This window comes from Pan troglodytes, chromosome 1 (assembly GCF_028858775.2).
Source record: "Pan troglodytes isolate AG18354 chromosome 1, NHGRI_mPanTro3-v2.0_pri, whole genome shotgun sequence".
NCBI lineage: Eukaryota > Metazoa > Chordata > Mammalia > Primates > Hominidae > Pan > Pan troglodytes.
This window is the reverse complement of record NC_072398.2, coordinates 127594355-127621272: the sequence shown is the minus strand read 5'-3', so window position 1 is coordinate 127621272 and position 26918 is coordinate 127594355. Positions and strand designations below refer to the sequence as shown.

The 26918-nt window shown below is 35.5% G+C and overlaps 2 protein-coding genes and 1 pseudogene across 23 annotated transcripts in view; all 3 read left to right on the top strand.

Annotated features, from left to right (window-relative positions):
* The window catches only part of RNPC3 (RNA binding region (RNP1, RRM) containing 3), a 29637-nt gene extending 19786 nt beyond the window's left edge, over positions 1–9851 (top strand). For 8 of the 16 annotated variants that reach the window (XM_054685385.2, XM_063798859.1, XM_063798878.1 and 5 more), the window contains 5 exons: positions 850–944; positions 1581–1639; positions 5547–5679; positions 6327–6398; positions 7887–9851. In XM_054685385.2, the coding sequence (XP_054541360.1) occupies positions 850–944; positions 1581–1639; positions 5547–5679; positions 6327–6386 (347 nt within the window). In that variant the 3' untranslated portion in view covers positions 6387–6398; positions 7887–9851. The remainder of the gene's footprint in view (positions 1–849; positions 945–1580; positions 1640–5546; positions 5680–6326; positions 6399–7886) is intronic. The other 8 variants (XM_054685375.2, XM_063798879.1, XM_054685362.2 and 5 more) reach the window with 1 other exon arrangement.
* Positions 9586–26918, top strand: part of AMY2B (amylase alpha 2B) — a 43212-nt gene continuing 25879 nt past the window's right edge. For 2 of the 7 annotated variants that reach the window (XM_063781795.1, XM_009426575.3), the window contains exons 1-3: positions 9586–9721; positions 26145–26358; positions 26699–26845. In XM_063781795.1, the coding sequence (XP_063637865.1) occupies positions 26191–26358; positions 26699–26845 (315 nt within the window). In that variant the 5' untranslated portion in view covers positions 9586–9721; positions 26145–26190. 7 annotated transcript variants of the gene reach the window in all.
* LOC104001764 (actin, cytoplasmic 2-like) lies at positions 24090–25262 on the top strand (annotated as a pseudogene).

The window sequence follows — 26918 nt, the reverse complement described above, 5'->3', positions numbered from 1 at the left end:
TATATTTTCCAAATGCAGCTGATAGACTGTCACAAATACTGTGTCTGAGATACATACAAAGCGATTTAAAAAAAAATGGTGATTAGAAATACATGATTTTAGGATTTAATATCCTAACATGATAATTTTCTACTTCTCAAAGACTTTTACTGTTTTGGTACATTGTCAGAAAATATTTAGAGGCTTTAGATTGATGTGTAGCACATAATTTTTCCTACGGTAATGGGAAATAGACTTCTAGCTAGGATTTTTACACAAAACATCTATCCGATTTTCTAGAACAGATTACTGACATTAAATGAGAGGAGCTATACAAGGGTTCTTAGGCCATGGTTTGTCTGAGATGCCTGATACTGTGTTTACTTCATTCTTGCATTTAAATATGGAGGTGGCTGATGGTTTGGGAAATTCACTTTAAGCAAAATAACTACCCAAATCAATTAACATATATACTTTGCTCTTTTTTATAACATGACTCATCTTAACGGACCTTTAATAGTAGATATTTTATTGGACAAATTGTAGTTACTCTAGAAGTCTGAAATTTTTAAAACAAAAGTTATATATATATATAAAGTTTTTTATATAATCAATTCAGATTTTCAGTGAGTATATTTAAACCCATTTGTAATATTGTTACTAATTTTGTTACTAATTTTATGTAATATTGTTACTAATTAGTTCATATGAAAATGAACTAATTTTCATTTTATGTTAAAGTGAAAATTTTAACATTTTCATAAAGCTTATTTTGTCTATTTAACAATTAGGTTTCAAAATTGTAATTATCTTTAAAAACTTGCTTAAAATATTTTAATTTTATATCTTTGTTTTTTGTTTTTTAATAAGAAATGGAAACACTTTCAGTTTTCAGAAGTTATGAACCGGGTGAACCAAACTGTAGAATTTATGTAAAGAATTTAGCTAAACATGTTCAAGAAAAGGTAGGTATAAATTGATTTTTTTTCATGTAAATGAAAATAATTTGAAGGTTTTATAGTTGATGTGTTAAAGTCTGTTTGAAACTACCTTTAAGAATGTGGTTTTCTTACTGTGCTTCAGGGCATGACAAATTATTGTTTAGTATTTTCAGGTTAATTTTTTATTAAAATAATACTCTCATAGCTTGGGTTCTCTGGCAGTAAATACTGAGACAGAGTTTGGGGTATGTATTAATTTCCTAGGGCTAAGTGGCTGAAACAACAGAGATGTGTTGTCTCACAGTTCTGGAGGCAAACTGAAGTCAAAAGTGTGGCAGGATTGGTTCATTCTGAGGGCTTTGAGTGAAGGATCTGTTCTGTGCCTCTCCCATAGCTTCTGCTGGTATGCAGAAGCTGGCAAACTTTCACCTTCCTTGGCTTGTGGAAGCATCACCGCAATTTCTGCCTTTGTACATAGCATACTCCCTTTGTGAGTATCTGTCCAAATTTCCCCTTTTGAAAGGCCACCAGTCATATTACATTAAAGCCTACCTTAGTCCAGTATGACCTCTTCTACTGATGCATTGATGTATTTATTTATTTATTAACAGTTTTTTTCCCCTGGCTTTGTTATTTGTCTTTTTCTTATTGAAATCCTAGGACCTTAAATATATTTTTGGAAGATATGTTGACTTTTCATCAGAAACACAGCGGATCATGTAAGTGACAGTAAAATACAATCTTAAATTATATTTTGTTTTTATCTATTACAAATTTACCACTATTTTAATCCCATCATTTTCCTTTTAGAGATAAAAATTATATGAAAAAGTTGGTCTATTCTGTTGCACAACTAATCTTTTAGATGTCTAGAATAGGAGTTGGCAAACTTTTTCTGTAAATGGGCAGATAGTAAAAATTTAATATTTTTATTTTATTGCAGACCATACAGTGTCTGTTGGAATTACTCAGTTTTTTAGTTGTATTGTGAAGGCAGCCATGAAACCTGAATGAATATTCATGGCTGTGTTCTAATAAAACTCTTTACAGAAACAGGTCGGTGATAGATTCCGACCTTAATCTTCCCTCTAAATACATGGTTCTCAGACTTTAACATTGCATAAGAATCACCTGGAAAGCCTGGCAAAACAGTTTTCTGGGCCCACCTGCAGAGAGTCTGATTTTCTAGGTTTCATGGGTAGGACTCATGAATTTGTTTCTAAAAAGCTCCTGGATGATGCTGAAGCTTCTGATCCAAAGACTATGCTTTGAAAACCATTCTTTCAATGCATCATCCAGGAATATGAAGCAATGAGTCAAAACTTTTTAGATTCTTACTCTGATAGTAGATTGTCATCTTTTAAAAGAACTGCATTGAGCAAGGCTTCCAGTTTTGTGAAAGCAAAAGAGAGGGTTGTGATTTATAAATGTTATAAAAGCTAATGTGTTAGTCTGTTTTCACACTGCTGATAGACATACCCGAGAATGGGCAATTTACAAAGGAAAGAGGTTAAATGGAAAACTCACAGTTCCACCAGGGAAGCCTGGATCCAGGCATTTCCATATATCCTCTGAAATCCAGGTGGAGGCTCCCAAACCCCAGTTCTTGACATCTGTGCACTGGCAGGCTTATCACCATGTGGGAGCTGCCAAGGCTTGACGTTTGCATCCTCTGAAGCCACCACCCAAGCTCTTTGTTGGCCCTTTTCAGCCACAGCTGCTGTGGCTGGGACACAGAGCACCAAGTCCCTAGGCTGCACAAAGCACAGGGACCCTGGGCCCGGCCCACAAAATCACTTTTTCTTCCTAGTCCTCAGGTGATGGGAGAGGCTGCCATGAGACCTCTAACATGCCCTGGAGACATATTCCTCATTTTCTTGGGGATTAACATTGGGCTCATGATTACTTATGCAGATTTCTACAGCTGGCTTGAATTTCTCCTCTTTCTTCTCTTTCTTTTCTGTTGCATTGTCAGACTGCAAATTTTCCGAACTTTTATGCTGTGTTTCCTTTTAAAACTGAATGTCTTTAACAGCACCCAAGTCACCTCTTGAATGCTTTGCTGCTTAGAGATTTCTTCCGACAGATACCCTAAATCATCTCTCTCAAGTACAAAATTCCATAAATCTCTAGGTCAGGGGCAAAATGCCACCAGTCTCTTGGCCAAAACAAAGAGTTTGCTAAAACATAACAAGAGTCGCCTTTGCTCCAGTTCCCAACAAGTTCCACATCTCCATCTGAGACCACCTCAGCCTGTATTTCATTGTCCATATCATTATCAGCATTTTGGTCAAAGCCATTCAACAAGTCTAGCGAGTTCCAAACTTTCCCACATTTTCCTGTCTTCTTCTGAGCCCTCCAAACTGTTCCAATGTCTGCCTGTTACCCAGTTGCAAAGTTGCTTCCACATTTTTGGGTATCTTTTCAGCAGTATCCCACTTTACTGGTACCAATTTACGGTATTAGTCTGTTTTCACTCTGCTGATAAATACATACCTGAGACTGGGCAATTTACAAAGGAAAGAGGTTTAATGGAAAACTCAAAGTTCCACGAGGCCAGGGAAGCCTCACAATCGTGGCGGAAGGCAAGGAGGAGCAAGTCACATTTTATATGGCTGGCAGCAGGCAAAAAGAGAGCTCGTGCAGGCAAACTGCCATTATTTTAAAACCATCAAACCTTGTGAGACTCATGTACTATCATGAGAACACAGGAAAGACCCACCCCTATAATTCAATCACCTTTCACAGCGTTCCTCCCATGACACATGGGAATTGTAGGAGTTACAATTCAAATGAGATTTGGGGACACAGAGCCAAACCATATCAGCTAATGTTTGGAGTTAGAATTTCATTCTTTACAATACCGTATTTGTTAATTCCAAAGTATGAAAGACTCCCTGTCATATAAATTAAAAGTAAGAAGAAGTAGAAAAGGTAAGAGGCTTTTGAGTGCAGATAAAATAAAGAAGTGACTATAACTAAATTTTGTTTTAATCTTCAAGTGACACCAATACTTTACAAATCTTATCTGGCCTATGTATTTTTTTAGATAGGTATACACAAATGGAACCGTGTTTCACAATTCTCTATTTATATCCATTAGGGGCAAATACCTCTTCTTATCAGAATGCCAAAATATTTTTTTTCTGCTGGCCATGCAAAATGCTAGGTCTTTTTCTTTGTTGCCATCTTTGAGTCATGATTATAAGGAAAAAAAAATACTGCATTTTTTGATAGTTTTTTATGTATTACTTTGGTAGTCTCATAGACTAAATATTAGGTAATATTTCAGTTGCAAATTATAATCTGATTTTTCTAAGTAGCTTTTGACTATGATTTTCTCTCAAAAATTTCAAAAAATGGATACATGGAATAGTAGATCACTATATTAGGAATTTAAAAATTTGGTTTGTGTTTCTGACTTTAGATCTTAGCTATCTGCTTTGAAGAGTCACTCACTGTCTCTAGACATCACCTGTAAAATTATGGTTTTAATTAGATAATCATTGAGGTTCCTTTCTACTCCGAAGTTCTGTAATTGCTTATAACAATATAATGAACTCTAGGCCAGGTGTGGTGGTTCATGCCTGTAATCCTAGCACATTGGGAGGCCGAAGCGGGTGGGATCACTTGAGGTCAGGAGTTCAAGACCAGCCTGGCCTACATAGTGAAACCCCATCTCTACTAAAAATACAAAAATTAGCCAAGCATGGCGGTAGACGGCTGTAATCCCAGCTACCCGGGGGGCTGAGGCAGGAGAATCGCTTAAACCCAGGAGGTGGAGGTTGCTTTGAGCCAAGATCACACCACTGCACTCCAGCCTGGGCAATCAAGCAGGACTCTGTCTCAAAAATAATAATAATCATAATCATAATAATATAATGAATTCTATAATTGCTTATAACTGGCTGTTAATCCTTTCTATTTTTCCATTCTTGGTTATGTAGTAGTAGTTGTTTTTTTAATCACTTGAGCAGATAGTGCCAGATTGTAAGGAACTTAAAAAATTGAGATAAATAGTAATTTAAGAAGTTTGCAGCCAGTGCGGTGGTCCACGCCTGTAATCCCAGCACTTTGGGAGGCTGAGGCGGGCAGATCACGAGGTCACGAGGTCAGGAGATCGAGACCATCCTGACTAACACGGTGAAACCCCATCTCTACTAAAAATACAAAAAATTAGCCAGGCGTGGTGGCGGACAGCTGGAGCCCCAGCTACTCGGGAAGCTGAGGTAGGAGAATGGCGTGAACCTGGGAGGTGGAGCTTGCAGTGAGCCGAGATCATGCCACTGCACTCCAGCCTGGGTGACAGAGTGAGACTCTGTCTCAAAAAAAAAAAAAAAAAAAAAGAAGTTTGGTTTTCTAGTTGCTAATAGTATAATTTTTAAATCACATACTTTTATGATAGTTGAGAATAGTTAAAAGTATATCTTAAACAAATACTACCTACTTGTAGAATCAATTTTAGTGCAGAACATGAAATATATTTTTAGAAAACTGAATAATTGTCGTGCCTATCAAATAGTGTAGTCACTTTTATTTGAAATAGCAAAATGTTAGATTATTCAACACATTTTCATTCACATTGAAACTGACATTCTTTGAATCAAAACTGTTTCTTCCTTCTAGGTTTGATATACGTTTGATGAAAGAAGGTCGTATGAAAGGACAAGCTTTCATTGGACTTCCTAATGAAAAAGCAGCAGCAAAAGCCTTAAAGGAAGCTAATGGATATGTGCTTTTTGGAAAACCCATGGTGGTTGTATCCTTTAAATCCATCTATTTCAAAACTATATAATTTTTAGAAGGATATAACTGAAATTAATTTTCATGTTACCCTTTAGAAATTTCCACAGTTGGCATTCTAGCAGTAGATATTCATTCGTTACAATTAAACCCACCTTACTGAGTCAGATGACAGTGTTATTTAGATTTTTAATAAAAGAGCTTCAGCAGCATGAGGTTGTTCAATTTCAGCCAAGTTTAAATGTTTCACTTATGCAGCTCAAAAGTACATAGGCATGCTAAGAGACTAGAGTATCCAGAAGTACATTTGGAGTCATAAAAGAACTAATTCATTTTATCATTTTATTGTAATTTATATTTCTACATGAGAATTTTAATAACTAGAGTATATCATTGATTAACCATCTTGCTTTTAGTAGTCAGTGCAGTTTGCAAACTAGAAATCAGCAAGATAGGTAAAGAAGCAAAGGCCCAGGTATAAAAAATAATGACTGTAAAGGAAAAGTTAATTATTAATTTCCTCTCAAGTCATGGAGAGAGGCAGGAGGCACTCAAGGTAAATTAAAAAACCATACTCCCACCATACACTAGAAAGTTTTTGAGAATTATTTAGAAAAGATTACTTGCATATTCATGAAGGAAACCTTAATTTTAAATTATTAGCAGTTTGCTCGATCTGCTAGACCAAAACAAGATCCTAAGGAAGGAAAAAGAAAGTGTTAAAAATTAATAAAGGTAAGTGTGAATAAAACATAATAAAAAGACAAGACTAATTATTGAGATAAAATTAAGAATAAAAGTTTGACAAGGTAGTAATTCAGGTATCTCTCTTTTTTTTTTTTTTTTTAAGGAAATACCTATCTGTGCAGTTAAGTCCCATTAAACGTCAAAACTATAACTACAGATTAAAACCCATTTATATGTGAAAATTAAGTTTGGAGAATGAATCTTATAAGGGGAGTGTGCCTGTTAACTCTTTTTTTAACTTTTTCTGCCTATAGTAAAGCAATGGTTCTTAAACCCTAATATGTATCATATCACTTGGAGAGCCTAATAAAACACAGATTCGTAGGTTCCTTCCTTCCCTGAAAGAGTTGATTTGGTAGGTCTGATGTGGGGACCTAGGGAAACTGTTTATACCAGTTTTCCTTTTAATGAGGGGATTTCCAGGATGCCGGACATTTAGTGCTGAAATGGGGAATGTGTCTGGTAAGCCAAGACAGGTTGGTCACCCTTGTTGGCACCTGAAAATTTGCGAGATTAATGAGGTTTCAGATAATGATGAGGCATCTTATCCAGAGACCACAACTTGAAAACTCCTGGGATAAACACTTACAGATACATTTTCTAACTCTTAAAATTAACCTAAAGTAAATGTTAAAATAAAAGTTAAAAAAAAAAAGTCAAACTATCATTAAAAATAATTCTGGCTGAGCACGGTGGCTCACCCCTGTAATCTCAGCAATTTGGGAAGTGGAGGTGGGCGGATCACAAGGTCCAGAGATCAAGACCATCCTGGCCAACATGGTGAAACCGACTGTCTACTAAAAATACAAAAATTAGCTGGGTGTGGTGGCGCATACCTGTAGTCCCAGCTACGTGGGTGGCTGAGGCAGGAGAATCACCTGAACCTGCGAGGTGGAGGTTGCAGTGAGCCGAGATCAAGATCACGCCACTGCACTCCACACTGGCAACAGAGCAAGACTCCATCTCAAAAAAAAAAAAAAATCTACAGTGCTGAGTATATAAAATTATTAACACATTTCACAACAATATGTGTTTGTGGAGTTAAATATTTTTTGTCTTTAAAACAGGTAATTTTAGTGCATACTTAATTTGATGATTAAATATGGTAGAATTAAGCATTTTAAATGTTAATGTTTGTTACATTGTTCAAGAAATAAGTAGAAATATATTCCTTTGTTTTTTATTTAAATTTTTGTTCCTCTGTAAACTAAAAGAACACGAAGTAATTGGTCACAATTACTGGTGTTTAACTGCCAAATATGGGTAAATAAGGGAAAATTTTGTTTAATATTTAGTCCTTCTGAGATGGCTTGAATATTTGAATTTTGTTGTACGTCTATACTGGGTAGTCACAAGTCTTATAAACACTTTAGAGGAAAGATGGATTTCAGTCTGTATTTTTAAACATCATTTATTTTAAATCTGATGCTGAAAAATAAGAAAAAAATTAAACTGCATTCTGCTGTTCTTCTTTAGAAGCATTCCTGCGTAAATACTGCTGTAATACTGTCATGCAAAGTGTATCCTTTCTTGTCGTATCCTTTTTGGGGCAGTGTTTTTTTGGTTTTTTCCTAGAAATGTTTGTCCTTCCCCCACCTGTTGATCCAGGTTAAGGAATACTTTTTTACACTTTATTCAAATGAAATATTTCTAAAATTATTTGTATAGACTGAACAGATCTTTTATGTGTTTTTAGATTTGTTGTTGAATTTTCTGTGCTGTCCTTTATCTAATTTTTTGAGGGAAAGTTAGTGAATCAGGTCAACTTACTTAGAGAATGTGTTCATTTACTTTAACCCAGAATACAGTCTTGTTTCTTCTATTTGTATGTTTCCTAAACCTAATTCAATAACATATGCTTTCTGTTGTGTAATATATCTGGTTTAGGTATTTATAATGTGTTTAAAATTTGGGCAAAGGAAATGTTTTTCTTTTAAAAAGTACTTACATTGAAAATTAAGATGTCTGGATTACTATGTAAATTCTAGAGAGTAGCAGACCTCTCATCTGAAGTCTTAGTGAATCTCTTTTAACATAGATAGCAATAGAAGTATCTTTCTTCTTTCCCCTTTCTTTTTCTAAACAAGAGAAGAAAAGCGTAATAGAGGGGAGAACACATAATGCCCACTAAGGGTAGTGCATTAAGGAAAAACAGTCTTGGCAGGTATATAGGAATAGTGGTTTCCAGACTGGTTGATGACCGTAATCACCAAGAACAGTGGTTCTCAGTCTTGGCTGCACATTGCAGTGATCTGGAACTTAAATACTAATTTTAAAAGGGTGCAGTGGCTCATACCTGTAATCCCAGCACTTTGCAAGTCCGAGATGGGAGAATCACTTGAGCCCAGGAGTTTGAGACCATCCTGGGCAATGTAGGGAGACCCTGTCCCTACAAAAATACAAAAATTAGCCAAGTGTGGTGGCTTGCACCTCTCGTCTCAGCTACTTGGGATGCTAAGGCAGGAGGATTACTTGAGCCCCAGAGGTTGAGGTTGCAGTGAACCATGATCACACCACTGCATTCTAGCCTGGGTGACAGAGTGAGACCCTCTCCCTCCTAAAAAAATCCTTAAGAAATATATTGATGCTTGGTTCCTTTGGTCAGAATTTTGATTTAAGGTGTTGGGAGTGTAGCACAGATGTTGGAATAAACCTCTCAAACTGATTTTAATATACAAACAAGGTCGAGAACCACCAAGGAAGAGTTTTTATGCATAAAGATTCCTGTACTCTACCCTAGAACTAATACATCTGAATCTCTGGGAATGGAGTATAACAATCAGATTTGAAAAGGTTTCTTTAGTAATTTTAAGGACTGACCAGTTTAGACACTGCTTTGTTAGAGTAAAATGATTAGGTACCTAGTATCAACCTAGCCATCCAACCTTATATTAATAACTAGGAAAATAAAGCGTTGGAGCCTCTGTGTTTCTTTGTTGAAAAATCTGCTACTATTATTAGATCTGTGAAAACAATTGAAAATTCGGTTATTATCACCTTAAAAGTACAAAACCTATAGATATTGAAAATGTAATTATTTTTCTGTAGGCATAGTTAAAATGATTTTGTAAATGTTATAAATCAGTTTCTTTATAAACGGTTTATTTAGATAAATTTTGTTATACTGACATGATTCACTAATTTTCTAAATATAAATGGTTCAGCTCTTAGTTATTTTTAAACTAATGACCTGTGTTATACTTCCTATTTTTAATGGGCTTTTATGATGTTTTAGGTTTTTTTGAATCCCGTGTCCTTCAAGTGCTTTCTAACTTTGAGAGGAAGAAATTGACCACCTGGACTATGGAACTGTGCGTAACAGCTTTGAAAGTGTATTTAAAAATTAAATCTATATGCCTTTAAATCAGTGAATTGGAAACATATTACATGTATTTTAATGATTTTCCTCAAATATAATAAATTGTTTCCTTTCCAATAAAATACTGTTTGTATTTTTTCTTTATCTGGTTTAACACATCTAGGAAAACATAATATTATAAAAAAATATATAATTTGTAATATAATTTTTTTATGATTACAAATACTGCCTTTTAAAAATTCTTACCTGGATACCAAAGCACTTTCACATTTTTTTTATTGTAATCTTGTTTTTTGTAATTATTTTATATTTGTCTGGCTTTGAGTTTTACTGGGCTTTTGGTTTTTTGGAAATGGGGATTTATCCCAATTTAGAGATTTGTATCCTTGCTGTAATACAGTCTTCCATTTTTGTTCCCCCAAATCTTTCATCTGTCAGAACGTCACTCAAAGGTGAAAATATTTCCCACATAAAATTATTCTGTTCCTTTAATGAAATGAGTTTCAGCTGTATATACGTAGGAAAACATTCTTTTTTGTCAACTTGACGTTGACAAACTTGGTGGATGTCAGGAGTAAGGGTATTCAAGAGAATTTTGAAGAAGAATTTAATATAGTGAGTATCGAAGACAACTCTTAAAGAGTCTTGCATTCAAGGGGTTGTGAGAAATGGGTTGTTAATGGAGGGCAATGTAGTATCAAAAAGCTGTTTAAGATTGATGATATAGCAGGTTTGTATGCTAATCAGACTGATTCAGTAGAGAGAAAAAACATAATGCCGGAAAGAGAGGGATATTGCTGAAGCCATAGACCTGGTATACAAATAGAAGCGTTCGTTTTAAAGATAGGCACACAAACAGCTCATTAGTAACAGTAGGATGAAGGGCAGATTATGGAGTTCTGGATGTTGGTAGTTCAGTAAATAGGAGCATGTCAAATTTTTGTTATATTTTCTCAGAGAAATAGGAAACAAGGTCATAAAGAGGGAGGAAGTCGTGAAGGATTAAGGAAGGAAAAGGAGATGTAAAATGGGTATCCAGGAATGTAGGAAAGTAAACATACTCTTAGGCAATCTGTGGTTTATTTAAGTGGTATCAGTCAATGTGGTTTTGTGTTTTTCTCCAATTGAGTTCAGCATAGGTGCTATCACTGAAAAAGTACAGAATTCAATTTAACTAAAGTTGAGATTTCCCTAGGTGAATAAGACAGTGATGAGATGTTGTTACATTTAAGAGAAAGATAATAAAAGAGGGATATGGAAAGTAATCTGGGTTAAGGAGTGAAGTGAGAAAATAAAGAAGGTTGAGACTGGAAAATGGTATCATCAATTGTAGATTGCAGTGTGGTTGAAGATGCATTGGAGTTCTTGAGGTACAAACTAGATATTTGGGAGATTTAAATAAGAGTGGGGTGGCTGAAATTGAAATTAGAGTATAATAATATATAATAGTACTAAGTATAGTATAATAGTACTAAGTATAGTATACTGAGTATAGTATAATAGTACTAAGTATATAGTACTTAGTGATTATAAGTTTTAGGATGTGAGGATGGGAGTAGCATAGAGGCAAGTTGATGGAAGGAGATGAATTCAAGAAATTGGGAACCTAGGAGATTGAAAGCATTATCTAAATGAATTTTGAAATCTCAACAAGAACTGTGCTGAGTGCTTTTTGTAATTATTTTATCTTTACTACCCTGTGAGAAGACAGCACTTCCTTTTGTGAGTAATGGAAAGCTCTTTAATGTGTCAACTGTAAGATACTTTATTACATTTAATTATCTTTAGTAATGCATGCTAACAAATAATGACCTCAGTAGGATTATTCAGTAGATATGTGAGCTAACCCCCTGTGTCAGACACCTAAGAGGTACAACTGATGATTTTCAAGAAGAATAGAGTTCTCATCCCAAGTACTTAAGCTGCAAAATGTCCCACCCTATATTTTCTGAAAACAAACGGTATATAGAGCGTCCACATAAAAGCTAATAGGAAATCTTAAACAGCGTGCGCGTGCGCACGCGCGCGCACACACACACACACACACACACACACACACACACACAAAAAAAACATTGAAAAAGCATCAGGAAATATATACCCTGTACCCAACATGCACAAGGTCTAAGCAATGAAGAAAAAGCCAGGATATCAAGTAAGACTGGAACATCTATGACTAATATATAAAGACTTGAGGTGGTTGTATCTATTTAAAAGGTTATCAATTAGAAATTAAGAAAGAGGCCAGGTGCAGTGGCTCACGGCTGTAATCCCAGCACTTTGGGAGGCCAACGCAGGTGGATCAACGTGAGGTCAGGATTTTGAGACCAGCCTGGCCAACACGATGAGACCTCGTCTCTACTAAAAATACAAAAAAAATTGCTGGGCATGGTGGCTCATGCCTGTGGTCCCAGCTACTCGGGAAGCTGAGGCAGGAGAATCATTTGAACCCGAAGGTGGAGGTTGCAGTGAGCCGAGATTGGGCCACTGCACTCCAGCTTCAGTGATGGAGTTAGATTAAAAAATATATATATATATTTTACATGAGAAATTTTAATTTTTTGTAAATTATAAAATAGAACTTAATATGGTATTTGTATACCGTGATCTTTGAATATCCAAAATTTAAGAAGATGTGAGCAGTTTTATGAAACTTTTCAAAGCTTAGAAAAAGGTAACTACATAAAATTCCATTACATGTTATTTATGGGAACACTAGATGAAGTAAGTCACAAAAACATGCATAGAAATGATCATACAAACTTGGAAGAAATTGAATGTCTTGCTATCGAAGGAAAGGATGGAGGTGTAAGAGATTGAGGTTGAATGTGAGAAGCTCTATATATTGTATTTTTCTTTAAAAATATGTATTTAAACTCGCATTTCTTATTTTTCAAATGTTCACTCCAATGAAAATTCTTTTATTTTTCCTGTTACAGTTTTTATTTCTGATCTCATATATGCAATATACTATTGTTCATAAATATTAGTGATCCGCCCTGCAAATGAAATACTCCCATCCTGTTGAATTTGGGAATGTCCATGTGATTTGTTTTGGCTGTGAAATGTGAGCAGAAAGATTGTTTTACTTTGGGGAGTTCCCGATTGCTAAAGCATGTGTCAAAATGAAGTTTTTGTGACATTACAAAGGGACTAATAAGAGTGCCTTTGTTGATCCTAGTTGAACATGAGAAACTTGGTTATTGTAAGCCACTGAAAAATTTTAGTTTCTTTCATTACTGCAGAATAACCTATTCTGTCCTGATTGATACAGCCACAACATTTCCTTAAGCTCTTTGATTTTCATATTTCCATTAGGATGTAGAAAGTCAAGAGAAGAATAAATCATAGGATCAGAGAATATTAACAGTGAAAGAGACTATTGGAATGAATTTGTTCAATGGTGCAGACTTTGGGTTCTAAATAATCAGTAATATTTCAAAAAAAAGTATTAAAAGATATTTCAATATAAAACATGATGACATTTAACTTTGTAAACAACAACAACAAAAACCTACCATTGCTGGGCATAATTAGTCATGCTTGTAATCCCAACAACTTGGGAGGCTGAGGAGGGAGGACCACTTAAGCTCAGGAGTTTGAGGCTGCAGTGAACCGTGATTGCATCTCTGCACTCCAGCCTGGGTGACATAGGGAGACCCCAACTGAAAAAAAAAAAAAAAAAAAGCTGTCATAATACATTTTTCCTCTGTCTCTCTTCCCATCCTCCTTACCACTTAGTCTTAAATCTAATCTTATTAAACAAGATCTAAGGATAAGACAAGAGAAAGGATGGTTGCATCTATACTGAACATGTATTGAGTTTTTTCGTCATTATTTTCTAAACAACATAATATAACAAGTTTTGACATGGCATTTACGTTGCATTAGTTATTATAAGTAATCTGAGATGATGTAAAAGTTATATGCAAATACTACATTGTATATAAAAGACTCGAGCAGTTGTTGCTTTAAGTATCCATGGTGGGTCCTGGAACCAATTCCTCATGGATATGGAGGGACGAGGAACCACTGTAGTTAAACAAATAATCACTTTAAAACTTAAAACCTTTTGCATGGTGAATACAGTCGTGCACCGCATATATGATGGTGGTCCAGTTAAGTTTATTATGCCATATTTTTATCGGAAGTTTCCTATGTTTAAATATATTTAGGTACACAAGTACACTGTGTTACAGTTGCCTATAGTATTCAGTACAATAACATGCCTTACAGGTTTGTAGCCTAGGAGGAATAGGCTATGCCATCTACATTTATGGAAGTCCATTCTATGACATTTGCACAGTGGCTTAATTACCTAAGGGCTTTCTCTTCAGAACATACTCCTGTCATTAAGCAATGCATGACTGTAGTTGGACAAAAAATAATAATACAGGCATACCTTTGGCACTGTCCTAATTCATACCAGCATTCATGATTACTTAGATTTACACTGGGAAGCCTTCAAAAAGCAGTGATATATTAGGAAAATATATTTGCAATACATGACAAACGATAATAACATAAGAACTGGAAACATTCAATAAGAAAAATAATAAAAGCAAAAGAAGATGGAAAAAGGAAGCAAATTTCAAGAGAAAACTCAAAAGGCCAAAAAATGTGAAATGATGTTCAGTCTTGCTAGTAATTGGGAAAAGCACAAATCATTTTTAATCTATTAGGCAAAAATCAGAGCGATAATATTTTTGGTGGGAGTGTGACAAAAGGTACTATAATATATTGATACTAGAGAGTAAAAACTGACAGGTTTGTAAGGGCAATTTTGCATAATATGAAAATATAAAAATGTGCTTCAAGTTTCACTACGTTTAGTCTACAGAATTACCTATGTGTAAACATGTATACAGATGTTCATTATAACACTTCTTATAACAACAAAATATTTGGAAATGTTCATATTAACAAGTGCATACTATATGATCTTAGTCCAATTAGAATATTCTTTTTTATTTCAATCCTTTAAAAACTCAACTTCTGACTGTATATAGACAATTAAAAAAATAATGTGTTCTCCGTATGTGCATTTGGTCAGGTTAATTAAAACTTGTTGAAATCTGCCTGCTCTTAATAAGGTTGTTAAAACTCTCTCATAATTGTAGATTTCTCTATTATTGTACTGTCAATATTTTTGCTTTAGTAATTTTAAACATGTTATAAGGTGAGTAAACATATATTTGTTGAATTTCTAGTCAGAGAGTCAAACATTTTTAATTATAAATGTACAACCATTTTATTGTGGTATTAATTTTGCCTTAGATCTTTGTCCAATACTAATAAAGCCTCACTGTCTTTCCTTTGGTTAGAATTTACATCATTTATTTGGTTCTAGCTTTACCTTTACCTTTTTTCTATCTGTTTTTTAAAAATCTGTCTAAAAATGCATTTAGCAGAAACATTTAATCAATTTACATTGAATTTTTTTTACCCTATACCACAGGAATTAGGCACACTTTCTGTTTTGTTAATGATTAGCACTGATTATACCCATGCATATTCTCACAGTCCAAAGTTAATGCCTATGTCCATTGCCAAAGACAATAATGTGACCTTAGAATACTTGAACACTGTTTTATTCCAGTTTGCAGTCGTTTTTATTTTTGAAATTACTTCTGTATTTTTAATCCTCCAAGACATTATTTTTGCAGAATTTTTACTACTGTTAATCTTTTAAAAATTAATCAGATTAAGCAGAACTCAGATTTTAAAATATTTTCATATAATATTTTATTTGATTTTTCTAACAATCCAATGAAAGGGAATATAAGACTGATTAGTAGGTAAGAGCTCACTGTGGAGTTAGGCTTCTTGGCTTTGAAATTCAGTCCCAACATGTACTACAATTTGACCATTAATAAATCCCATTATTTAATTTTTTAGTGTTTCTTTCTCATTTTAAAAATGAGGATAATCATATTTCTATCATGTAGGGTATGCGTGTGTGATAAGTAAAAGTGATAATGCATAGAAATGGCACATAGTAACTATATGTTGTTAGTGGTTATTTTATTTTTATATTTATCAACAATATCTTCATTTTCTAATTGAGGACCTAGTATGAAATCCATAGACTTTAATTTTTTTCTAAGGTTCATACAGAAAAAAAATGTACATGGTGAAGCATCTAGTAGATGGTGATGCATGGAGTTAAATTTTTTTGTGTTTGTTTTGAGACGGAGTCTCATTCTTGTTGCCCAGGCTGGAGTGCAGTGGCGCAGTCTCGGCTCACTGCAACCTCCACCTCCTGGGTTCAAGCAATTCTCCTGCCTCTGCCTCCTAAGTAGCTGGGATTACAGGTGCCAGATACCATGCCCAGCTAATTTTTGTACTTTTAGTATGTTGGCCAGGCTGGTCTCAAAGAGTTAAATTTTTGATTTAGTGACACTGCTTACATTCTAGTCTCATTTAACTAATTTAACCCAGCCCTATGCCAATCGGGTCTTTAAGGTTATTTTATTTTATATGGTTATTTTATTTTTAAGGTTATTTTATTAAGATTATTTTATTCCCTATATGTTTATTTTCTATATATTCCCTATATATTGTTATAAATATAAATGGTTCAGGGAAAAGAAATAGTAGAGATTGCGAGAGGATATTGTAGAAAAAGGAAGGAAGACAGAAAGCAGACGAGATATAGTGTAGTAAGAAGAGGTGGCAGGGCAGCAAACTGAGCAGAGGAGAGAAGACAGTGGTTTGCTTAGGAAACAGGAGTGTGGTGATCAACCTGTTGTAATACTGGAGTTCAGAGAAGATTCCTTGTACAAATCTGATTTGGAGAATTGGAGTAGGACTCTAGGGCCACATATTGAAAGTAAGAGGTTATAGAAAATCTATAAGATTCTAAATTCAGCAATTTTTTTTCCAACTGAAGAAAAAGCAAAACCAGAACTGTGAGATTTTTATTTTATGATTGTAAAACACTCAACTGTGGGTTTGGGAGATTGCTGATTGAAAGAAGTTAATGTGGTAAGTTGTTTTAATGTTTTTTGAGTATTATGTAAGTCCTCCTCCAACTTTTTGTCTTGAAATAAGTGGTTTCTGTCACATGATTTGATATAGAGTTTCACAATCTATTTTCAGTTTGTTGACAAATCATGTTTCAGTGCTGTGCAGTACAAAATGTACTATTTATATTGAAAATGTGTCTTAGCCTTGGCTCAAAAGGTTTCTCTGATTTCAGAGATCTGTTAGGCAAACTTGATTATCTGTGCTTTCTTTTCTCTAACCTTTACATTGCAACTTATCCTGAGTTCAGGTTTATTTTCTTTCTTATTTTATTTTCAAAAGAAAAACAGAAAACTGTTGGGGGAAGGGCTGGTGGTTGAAGGTTTACTATTTTGAGAAAATTGTACCTAATTTATTGCAAAACTCAGAGGAATTAAGACTTTATTTTTTAGTAAGAGAAACAACTAACTTGATCAAGTTCATAAATGTGACATTAAAGTATTTCAGTTGTAATTTTTAATCACACTTAAATTACTTCCAAAGATATTTATAAGGCATCTAGGATAAGAACAACGAATGACATTAATAGATAACTTGTCTTTTTTTTTTGTCAATGTTAATTCATTTGCATGTTAAAAAACTATATCTGGTACAAATGTGAGGCTACTTTGGATAGGGGGAAAGAACTTGTAAATAACTGATAGTTATATAAGTAGAAAGGGAGCTCTAGAAAGACAAGTTATTTGGAAGTTGCTACTTTCTGCTTAACAATAGAGCTCTTTCATTTTATTTAAGTCAAGGCTTTGGTGTGATTTAAGTAGGCTTTGAGCTAAATGATTAAATTTATGGTACTTGATGTGTCAAGAGGGATACTGAGTTTACACTAGAGCCGTTTCCCTATAATGCCATTTATATTATGGATGTCAAATAAAATAAATACCTCATATATGATATTGATTGAAAAAATACTTTTGAGACCCTCAGAAACTGGCTAATTTTAAGTTAATTCTTGATACCGGATATATTTTATTTTTTATATGAGCCCAGATGAGAAGAGAGAATATGTTTTGACACTCCAAATATAAATCTTTAGTGACTATTGCTTTGTCGTCAGGATATTATCAAATGTCCTATTTCATATTCTTAGGGAATTCCCAAGATATGTCATTTGGCACATTATAGTAACCGTTAGAGCTTTAGAGTAAAGGGAAGTTTTCTCTTTGTAGAGCATTCTAGGAAGTACAAAATATGGGCAATAATGCCATATATTACTAATAACTGAATAGCTTCTCTAAGGATAACTCTTTTAGAATAGCTATTTCAGAAAGTAGATATAACAACTATTTTAAATCCTTATTTTTGTGTTTTTGATGCCAAAGATGCTAAGAATTGTTTGTGCAGATTTTTATTTCAGAAGACATAAATATACTTTAATTGTTTTAATGCTTCTCCTATGGGGTATATAGCTCTTCAGATTGCTTGTTTGAGGTGAAAATTAAGATCAAATGAGAAAATATATGATAATGCCTGACTCTTAGTAGAAGCTTATTATATGTGTGTCTAACTCTACCTTTCATGCAGTGCTAAATTCCCTAAATTATGTCTGCAAATTATCCCCTTTTTTTACCAACATTCCAAATGCATTGTGAAAAATGCTGATTTGCTATTACAAGAACAGAGTTCATTGATCTGGCATTGTTGAAAAGTATATTTCAAAACTACCATGGATCTGCCAGAAATCCTAAGCGAATAAGCAAGAAGAATAGTGTGAGGGAAGGAAGGAAAAAATTGCAGGTAGAAAATATTGGTGATTCTTTTTCATCTCTGTCCATTCCTTTACTGGAAATGAAAATACTTCTGAGAAGTAGAAAGTATTAGAAATTAAGAAGGGTAGAATGGGAAGACAGAATGGCCAAGTGTTAGTAGAGCGAAGGCGGAAAGACAGTATGAGTTGATAGGATTTTTAATAGGACCAGGTAAAAATATCAATACAAAAATAACATTATCAACCATATTGAGCTTTTACCATATCCATACATTGGGATAACAGCTTTATTTGCATTATTCATTTAATCACAATAACTCTATGAGGTAAATATTACTTTTTCTAGTTAATAGATACATTTAGAGAAGTTATTTTCCAGCATCACACAGGTTATAAATGGAAAAGTCAGGATTTATAGTTTGTCTTAACTCCTAATAATTACGTTTTCACATTTGGAACCTTGAGTCAAGCATGAAGTTCAAATGGTGCCCCTCTTCTCTGTCAACTCTTTACACCATCAGCCCTGTATCACTATCTAGTCAGTCTTCTATTTAAATTCTGATACTCACCCGTATCCAGTTAGTCTGTTGTACTCCCTGCAAATTTTCCTTCCCTATTTGTTTTTAAAAATCATCTCTGGTAATAAAACTCCCTTTGCTACTTAGAAGGCACCTCTTTATTCTCTCCTTCCTACTCCCTGTACCCCATCATTTATAAAGCTTGGTGACTTCATCCAATATCTTTTTTGGTATTTTGTCAGCCCTCAAGGGTACAACTCTCCAGGCCTGATAATTCAGCCAGTGTACACTGCCCTCTGTATAGTAGTTGCTTAGGGATAGCATCTGTTCTGTTCAGTGTCTGTGTTAAATCAGTTAAGTATTTTTTGTTCCATTTCTTAGACTGTCATTGCTTTGTTGAAAACTCCCAATTCTCTGCTTCTTTCTTCATATCTTTTTTAAATTGTTTTTATATACCCATTTGTTTTAAAAGTGGTACCTCTAATTCAATATGTCCCCATATTCATCGGTTTCTCTAAACCAAATCTGCCTTTAGATTGCACTATCAGTCATAAAGACATTGCCATTCTAATATTCACCCAAAGTTTAAATCACAGAGTCCCCATTTGACTCTTTATATTCTCTATTCTCTTATATCTGATTAACCACCATTTTCTGTACAGTCTCCACCAAGTCTGTTATATCTCCCCTCTCTGTTTTACATAAACATTTCCCCTCTATTCCAGGGGTATATGTTCCAAGACCCCCAGCAGGTGCCTGAAACCACAGATAGTACCAAGCCTTTTGCAGTCATCTCTCCAGTATCTGTGGGGGATTGGTTCCAGGACCTCCCATGGATACCAAAATCTACAGATGCTCAAGTGCCTTATATAAAATAGCATAGTATTTGCATATAACCAATGCACAGTAGAGATGTAATATCTACTGTAATATAAATGCTATGCAGATAGTTACATTGTTTAGGGAATAATGACAGAAAAGTCTATATGTTCAGTACAGATGCAACTATCCTTCTTTAAAAATATGTTCTTCCACAGTTGGTTGAATCTGGCAATGTGGAACCCATGGATATGGAGGGCTGACTATATACACCATGTTTTTTCCTGGCACATCACTCAACTACTATTAGCTGGCAAGTCAACTCACATTGTTGGAATGACTAGGGACAACTAGACTTCAAGTGATCTTTCATCCCAGGTAGGCTCACAACACAGTGTATGATCTCAGAGTTCCAAGAGATCAAACTCCCTTCTGCAAACCCCAGTCAAACTTTGCTTGTGTCTTGTTTGCTGATATCCCATAGGATAAAACAAATATCAAGCTAATTCCATAGTCTTTGTAGAGAGAGACTTTATATAGGTATGGATACTGGGAAGTGTCATTCATTGGATGCCCTTTAATATAACAATCTATCACACTTCCCTAATTTTCATTCTTACTGCTGTAATCCTAATTCAGATTTCTGTCACTGCTCTGCTTACTAATGTTCCTATCTCTTTGTTTTCTGGTCCATCTGATATAATTAAAAGTTTTTATTATTACTTTCCTGTTTAAAACAACCAAAAACCCTTCTGAGGTAAGTACTTTTTTCTTCTCCCTGATTTTGAGTGTCCCCAATATACCTTTCCAAATTTAACTGTCATGTCTCCCTCACACTTGACTTGTTTCTAAAACACTGTATTGACTTCTTGCCATTTTCCTTGCCTTCTACATGTTTTTCTTACTTAAAAGCAATTTTACCTATCTCTTTTCATTGATGTCAAACCCATTCTTCAAGTCAATTTTATCTCCCCTTATTCCCATCTGTCAGAAAGAACTTTTCCTACCAATTAAATCCTGAAGCACTTAATCGTAACCCTCTTAAAACTATGTTCATATCTTTCACTTTATTGTTTGTTTTTGTGTATGGACATATCCCTTCTCTAACTGAACATGACTTCTAGAACAGCTCTATCTAATACAAATAGAATGTAAATCATATATGTAATTTAATGTATTTTACTAACTGCATTAAAAGAAACCAAAAGACACTAGGGAAATTAATATTAATGGTAAATTCTGTTTAGCCTAATGTATCACAGTATGTTATTTCAACCTGTAAACATCATAAAAATATTTTTTTTTACTTTTTATTTTCACACTATCTGAGTGTGTTTTACACTTATTACTCATCTCTGTTGAAACCACATACATTTCAACTGGTTAGTAGCCAATTGTTTCTAGTGGCTACCATATTAGACATCACAACTCTAGAATTCTAGGAGAAACATTAGTGTAGTACAGAGAATGTTGACTTGCAATCAGACTTATTATCAAATCCTGTCTTTGTCACTTACCATATGAGCCTGGACAATTTACCCAGTCTGTCTGGGCCTTAGTTCCAACATGTGTACAACACTTTTGCTAGGATTAGAGTCAAGTTTATTGCACAATTTCTAATATAGAGTTCATTCATTTTTAGAAAATCAATGAGGACATAACCCATGTTATGCCAATGTTTTGCACAATACCTGGAACCTAGAGTTTTCATGTTATAGCCATTTATTGAGCACATAAGACAATGTCAATCATTTTACTAGGATTTGGAAATACTAGATATGAAGTCTAACTTCAAGAAGCTTGGTCCAGAATGACAGACAAGTAAATTATTAATTATAATATACTTACAAAAGAAGTCAAATATAGCTTAACGTCATATAAATTAAAAAGCTTTCATACAACAGAGGAGCTAACTATGCTTGAGAATATGAGGGTAAGCTTCATAAAGTTGTGGTTTCAACTTAATGTGGAAGGAAAAGTAGTTGCTTCCACACTAAGTTGGATGTGGAAGGGGATGATATGGGGAAAAAAACCACTAGGAAAGTCATGAAGGTATGACATTTCATATAAAATATGAGGAACTTCTAGTTTTGCAATGAAGAGAGTTCACAGGATTGGCTGGGGGGAAGGACCAAAGGGCAGCATCAGGATCGACAGTGGAATAGTTAAGATCCACAGCTCTCCTGATACCCTTCGTCAAAGCTGGTACTTCCTCATTTTGTCTCATGTTAAAAAATGGTATCATCCCCAAATACCTATATCTTTAATATTTTTCCTCATCCTTCAGCTCTAATCTATTCATAAATCTACTGCCTGTTTACCTCTGAAATATACCTTGTCTATGCCCTAGTCCAAGCCACTCACCTCTTTCCTGGACCACTGTAAAAGTCTTCTAACATCTACCCCTTTCCACTCTTATCCTCCTATAATCTGGTTTCTTCCCAGAAGCAAGGGTGATTTTCTTTTAAAGTTTATTAGTCTTTCAGTTCCCCATGTCACAGCCTTAACAGCTCTCTCTTTCTTCATGTTCTACAAGGTTCTACATGATCTGCCCTACCTCTCTGATCTCATCTCATTTTATCCCACCCTTTATCACATGTGCTCTAGCCACACTGATTTCTTTTTAATGTGTCTTATGTACTAGCTTTTTCCTTTCTTGGGACATTACTCTTGCTCTTTCCTCTATCTGTTGCTCTTTCTCTGATCTCTAAATGACTGGACACTTCTAATCCTTCAAATCACATCATAAAGTCACTCTTTTAAGGGATGTCTTCCCTTACCATCCAGTCTATAATACCCTGATGGAAAAGTCACTTTCTATTTTATGATTTTATACTAGTTCTTATTGCTATCTGAAATTATTTTTATCATCACTGTTAGTACTGTTGCTATTACTGTTATTTACTAATATATTTTATTTTCTTTCCACTAGAATGTAAGTTCTCTGAGAACAGAAACCTGTCTTTTTCATCATTGTCTCCTGAACATCACCTACAGTGCTTAGCAAAAAGCAGACACACACTTAACACTTGTTGAATGGATGGATGAAGTTTTTCCTACCTGTACTATTACTCTCTTTCATAGCATTTCACTTACATTACATTAAGAAGGAAAAATTACACAAATTTATTTATTTAGCATTTTGTCAGGTACAAGAAATATTTGCCTACAGGGAGAAAACCACCACCACCACCAATCCTACTACTATATGCACTATATTAAGCACATGAGTTGATCAAGGGGAAAAAAGTTAGTTTCTCCAATTCATGGGCTTTGAGATTTTAAACGTTTTCTTAAATCAATAATGGAGAAATTTAAACAACCAAAACTTTGAATTAAGGATGGGAAACAGGGCTGATTTTAAAAATGGAAATATCACATAATATGTCTGTTTGAAATGGAAACATGACAAAAATTTGAAAATAGTTAAATATTTTGAGAATTCAGTTGGCTTCAATTGTTATTTTCTATTAGTGACGGATATCACAAACAAAAGACAGTCCTTATTTATTTGTTATTAGGATTTATATATATACACACATATAAAGACTATATAGACTATATATATATATACTGCATTATATATATATGGAATATATATATGTTTGTGTATATATATATGTTTGTATGTATGTGTGTGTATATATATATGTTTGTTCTCATGCTGCTGTAAAGAAGTGTCCAAGACTGAGTAATATATAAAGGAAAAAGATTCAATCCACTCACAGTTCCACATGACTGAGGAAGCCTCAGGAAATGTACAATCATGGTGGAAGGGGAAGCAAACCCATCCTTCTTCACTTGATGGCAGGAAGGAGAAATTCTGAGCAAAAGGGGGAAAAGCCCCTTTTGCAACCATGAGGTCTTGGGAGAACTCACTCACTATCATGAAAACATCTGTATGGGATTACCGCCCCCATGATTCAATTTCAGTTACCTCCTACCAGGTCCCTCTCATAACACATGGGGGTTATGGGAACTACATTCAAGATGAGATTTGGGTGGGGACACAGCCAAACCATACATATATACATATATACACACACGCACACACAGAGTCTATATATACATACACACACACACACACATAAGGACTGTGTAGATATGTGTGTGTTTGTGTATATATATATATAAATACAGTCCTTATGTGTTTAAATATATATTTACTGTCCTTATTTATGTGGGTTTGTGTGTGTGTGTGTGTGTGTGTGTGTGTGTGTGTACACACTGCCAGAGGTTTGAAAAGGTTAAGATTTTATCAGTAAGAAAAAACCAGTCACCTCTGCCAGCCCATGCACCATGTTGTCCTGCCGCTCCGCTGTCCCATTCCTCCACCAGTCGCAATGGAAGAAGAGATTGCCGCACTGGTGATTGACAATGGCTCCAGCATGTGCAAAGCTGGCTTTGCTGGGGACGACAACCCCCAGCCATGTTTCCTTCCATCATCGGTGCCCCCGGCACCAGGGCATGATGGTGGGCATGGGCCAGAGGGACTCCTATGTGGGCTACATGGCTGAGAGCAAGCACAGCATCCTGACCCTGAAGTACCCCCATTAAGCATGGTATCATGACCAACTGGGATGACATAGAGAAGATCTGGCATCACACCTTCTACAAGGGACTGCACATGGCCTTGGAGGAGCACCTGGTGCTGCTGACCGAGGACCCCCTGAACCTCAAGGCCAACAGAGAGAAGATGACTCAGATCATGTTTGATACCTTCAACACCCTGGCCATGTACGTGGCCATCCAGGCTATGCTGTCCCTCTACACCTGTGGTTGCACACTGGCATTGTCATGGGCTCTGGAGATGGGGTCACCCACATGGTGCCCATCTATAAGGGCTACGCCCTCCCTGACACCATTCTGCATCTGGACCTGGCTGGCCAGGACCTGACCAACTACCTCATGAAGATCCTTACCAAGGTTGGCTATAGCTTCAGCACCACTGCCGAGCGGGAGATCAGACACTACGTCAAGGAGAAACTGTGCTATGTTGCCCTGGACTTTGAGCAGTAGATGGCCACTGCCACATCCTCCTCCTCCCTGGAGAAGAGATATGAGCTGCCTGATGGCCATGTCATCACCATCGGCAATGAGGTTGCGGTGTCCCGAGGCGCTGTTCCAGCCTTCCTTCCTGGACATGGAATCTTGCAGCATCCACCCAGACCATCTTCAACTCCATCATGAAGTGTGACGTGGACATCCGCAAAGACCTGTAGGCCAACACGGTGCTATCTGGTGGCAACATGTACCCAGGCATCACCGACAGGATGCAGAAGGAGATCACCACCCTGGCACCTAGCACCATGAAGATCAAGATGATCGCACCCCCAGAGCACAAGTACTCGCTGTGGATCAGCGGCTCCTTCCTGGCCTCACTGTCAGCCTTCCAGCAGATGTGGATTAGCAAGCAATAGTACAATGACTCGGCCCCCTCCATCGTCCACCGCAAATGCTTCTAAATGGACTGCGAGCAGATGGCTAGCAATTGTTTCATGGGTTAATTCAGAAGTAAAAATTTGCCCCTGGCAAATGCATACACCTCATGCTAGCCTCACCAAACTGGAATAAGCCTTAGAAAATAAGTTGTCTTTGAAGCTTGTATCTGATATCAGCACTGGATTGTAGAACTTGTTCCTGATTTTGACATTGTATTCAAGTTAACTGTTCCCCTTGGTATCTGTACATATCTTTGATTTCAGTCTTTAGTACATGTGGCTTGGTCACTTCATGGCTAAAAACATACTTGTGGAAGACAAGTCTGGCTTGGTGAGTCTGCATGGCCAGCAGTCTCTGATCTGTGCAGGGTATTAATGTGTCAGGACTGAGTGTTCTGGGATTTGTCTACAGGCTGGTAAGGGCTCCTTAACCAGTTGTTGCTGTCCTGTCGGTCTGTCAGGGTTGGAAAGTCCAAGCCATAGGACCCAGTTTCCTTTCTTAGCTTCTGTTGTCTGCCAGAACACCATGGGCTGTTACTTGCCTTGAGTTGGAAGCGGTTTGCATTTATACCTATAAATGTATTCATCCTTTTAATTTATGTAAAGTTTTTTTGTATGCAATTCTCGATCTTTAAAGAGATGACAACAAATTTTGGTTTTCTACTGTTACGTGAGAACATTAGGCCCCAGCAATATATCATTGTGTATGGAAAAATAAAAGTGCTGCCAGAACCAAAAAAACATTAATTTCTAAAAGGTCATTTAGATGATTTCCATGAGAGACTTTTTAATGTTCTTCACGTGTTAGGATTATTATTGATAATCCTTTTCAGATTATTAGTAAACAGTTTGCCCTCAAGTATTTATTCATGCTAATATTTACTTTGTAAAATGTGCTTCTTACAGGAATATAAATAGTTTCTGGAAAGGACACTGACAACTTCAAAGCAAAATGAAGTTCTTTCTGTTGCTTTTCACCATTGGGTTCTGCTGGGCTCAGTATTCCCCAAATACACAACAAGGACGGACATCTATTGTTCATCTGTTTGAATGGCGATGGGTTGATATTGCTCTTGAATGTGAGCGATATTTAGCTCCGAAGGGATTTGGAGGGGTTCAGGTGGGTATGATTCATAGTATCAATTGCAGAATTCACTGTGCTTGTAGTAAATAGTATTCTGATCTTATCCGTGAAGCTTAGGCAACATTTTACTTCACAGGTAAGTATTCTAAGTAAGAGTTTTCTGAGGAAAAAACAATGTAGTATTCTTGGCAACTTTATATTTTGTTTCTGAGATAATCTTTCTTCAACAAGAGCCCTCCAATGTGCTGTTAATATTTTCAAGAGATAGCTGCATATACCAAGATTCAATAATTTTTTTATATTATTGATTAGTTTCTAGAACATTCAATGATTTAGAGTAAGAATTTGGTAGTTATGAAGACTGTTTAATTTGTAGGTCTCTCCACCAAATGAAAATGTTGCAATTCACAACCCTTTCAGACCTTGGTGGGAAAGATACCAACCAGTTAGCTATAAATTATGCACAAGATCTGGAAATGAAGATGAATTTAGAAACATGGTGACTAGATGTAACAATGTTGGGGTAAGTGAATTCTAGTTTCCTTTAAAAATAACAGATAGGAAAATGATTTCTCTCTCTTCTTTCTTGCTCCTTT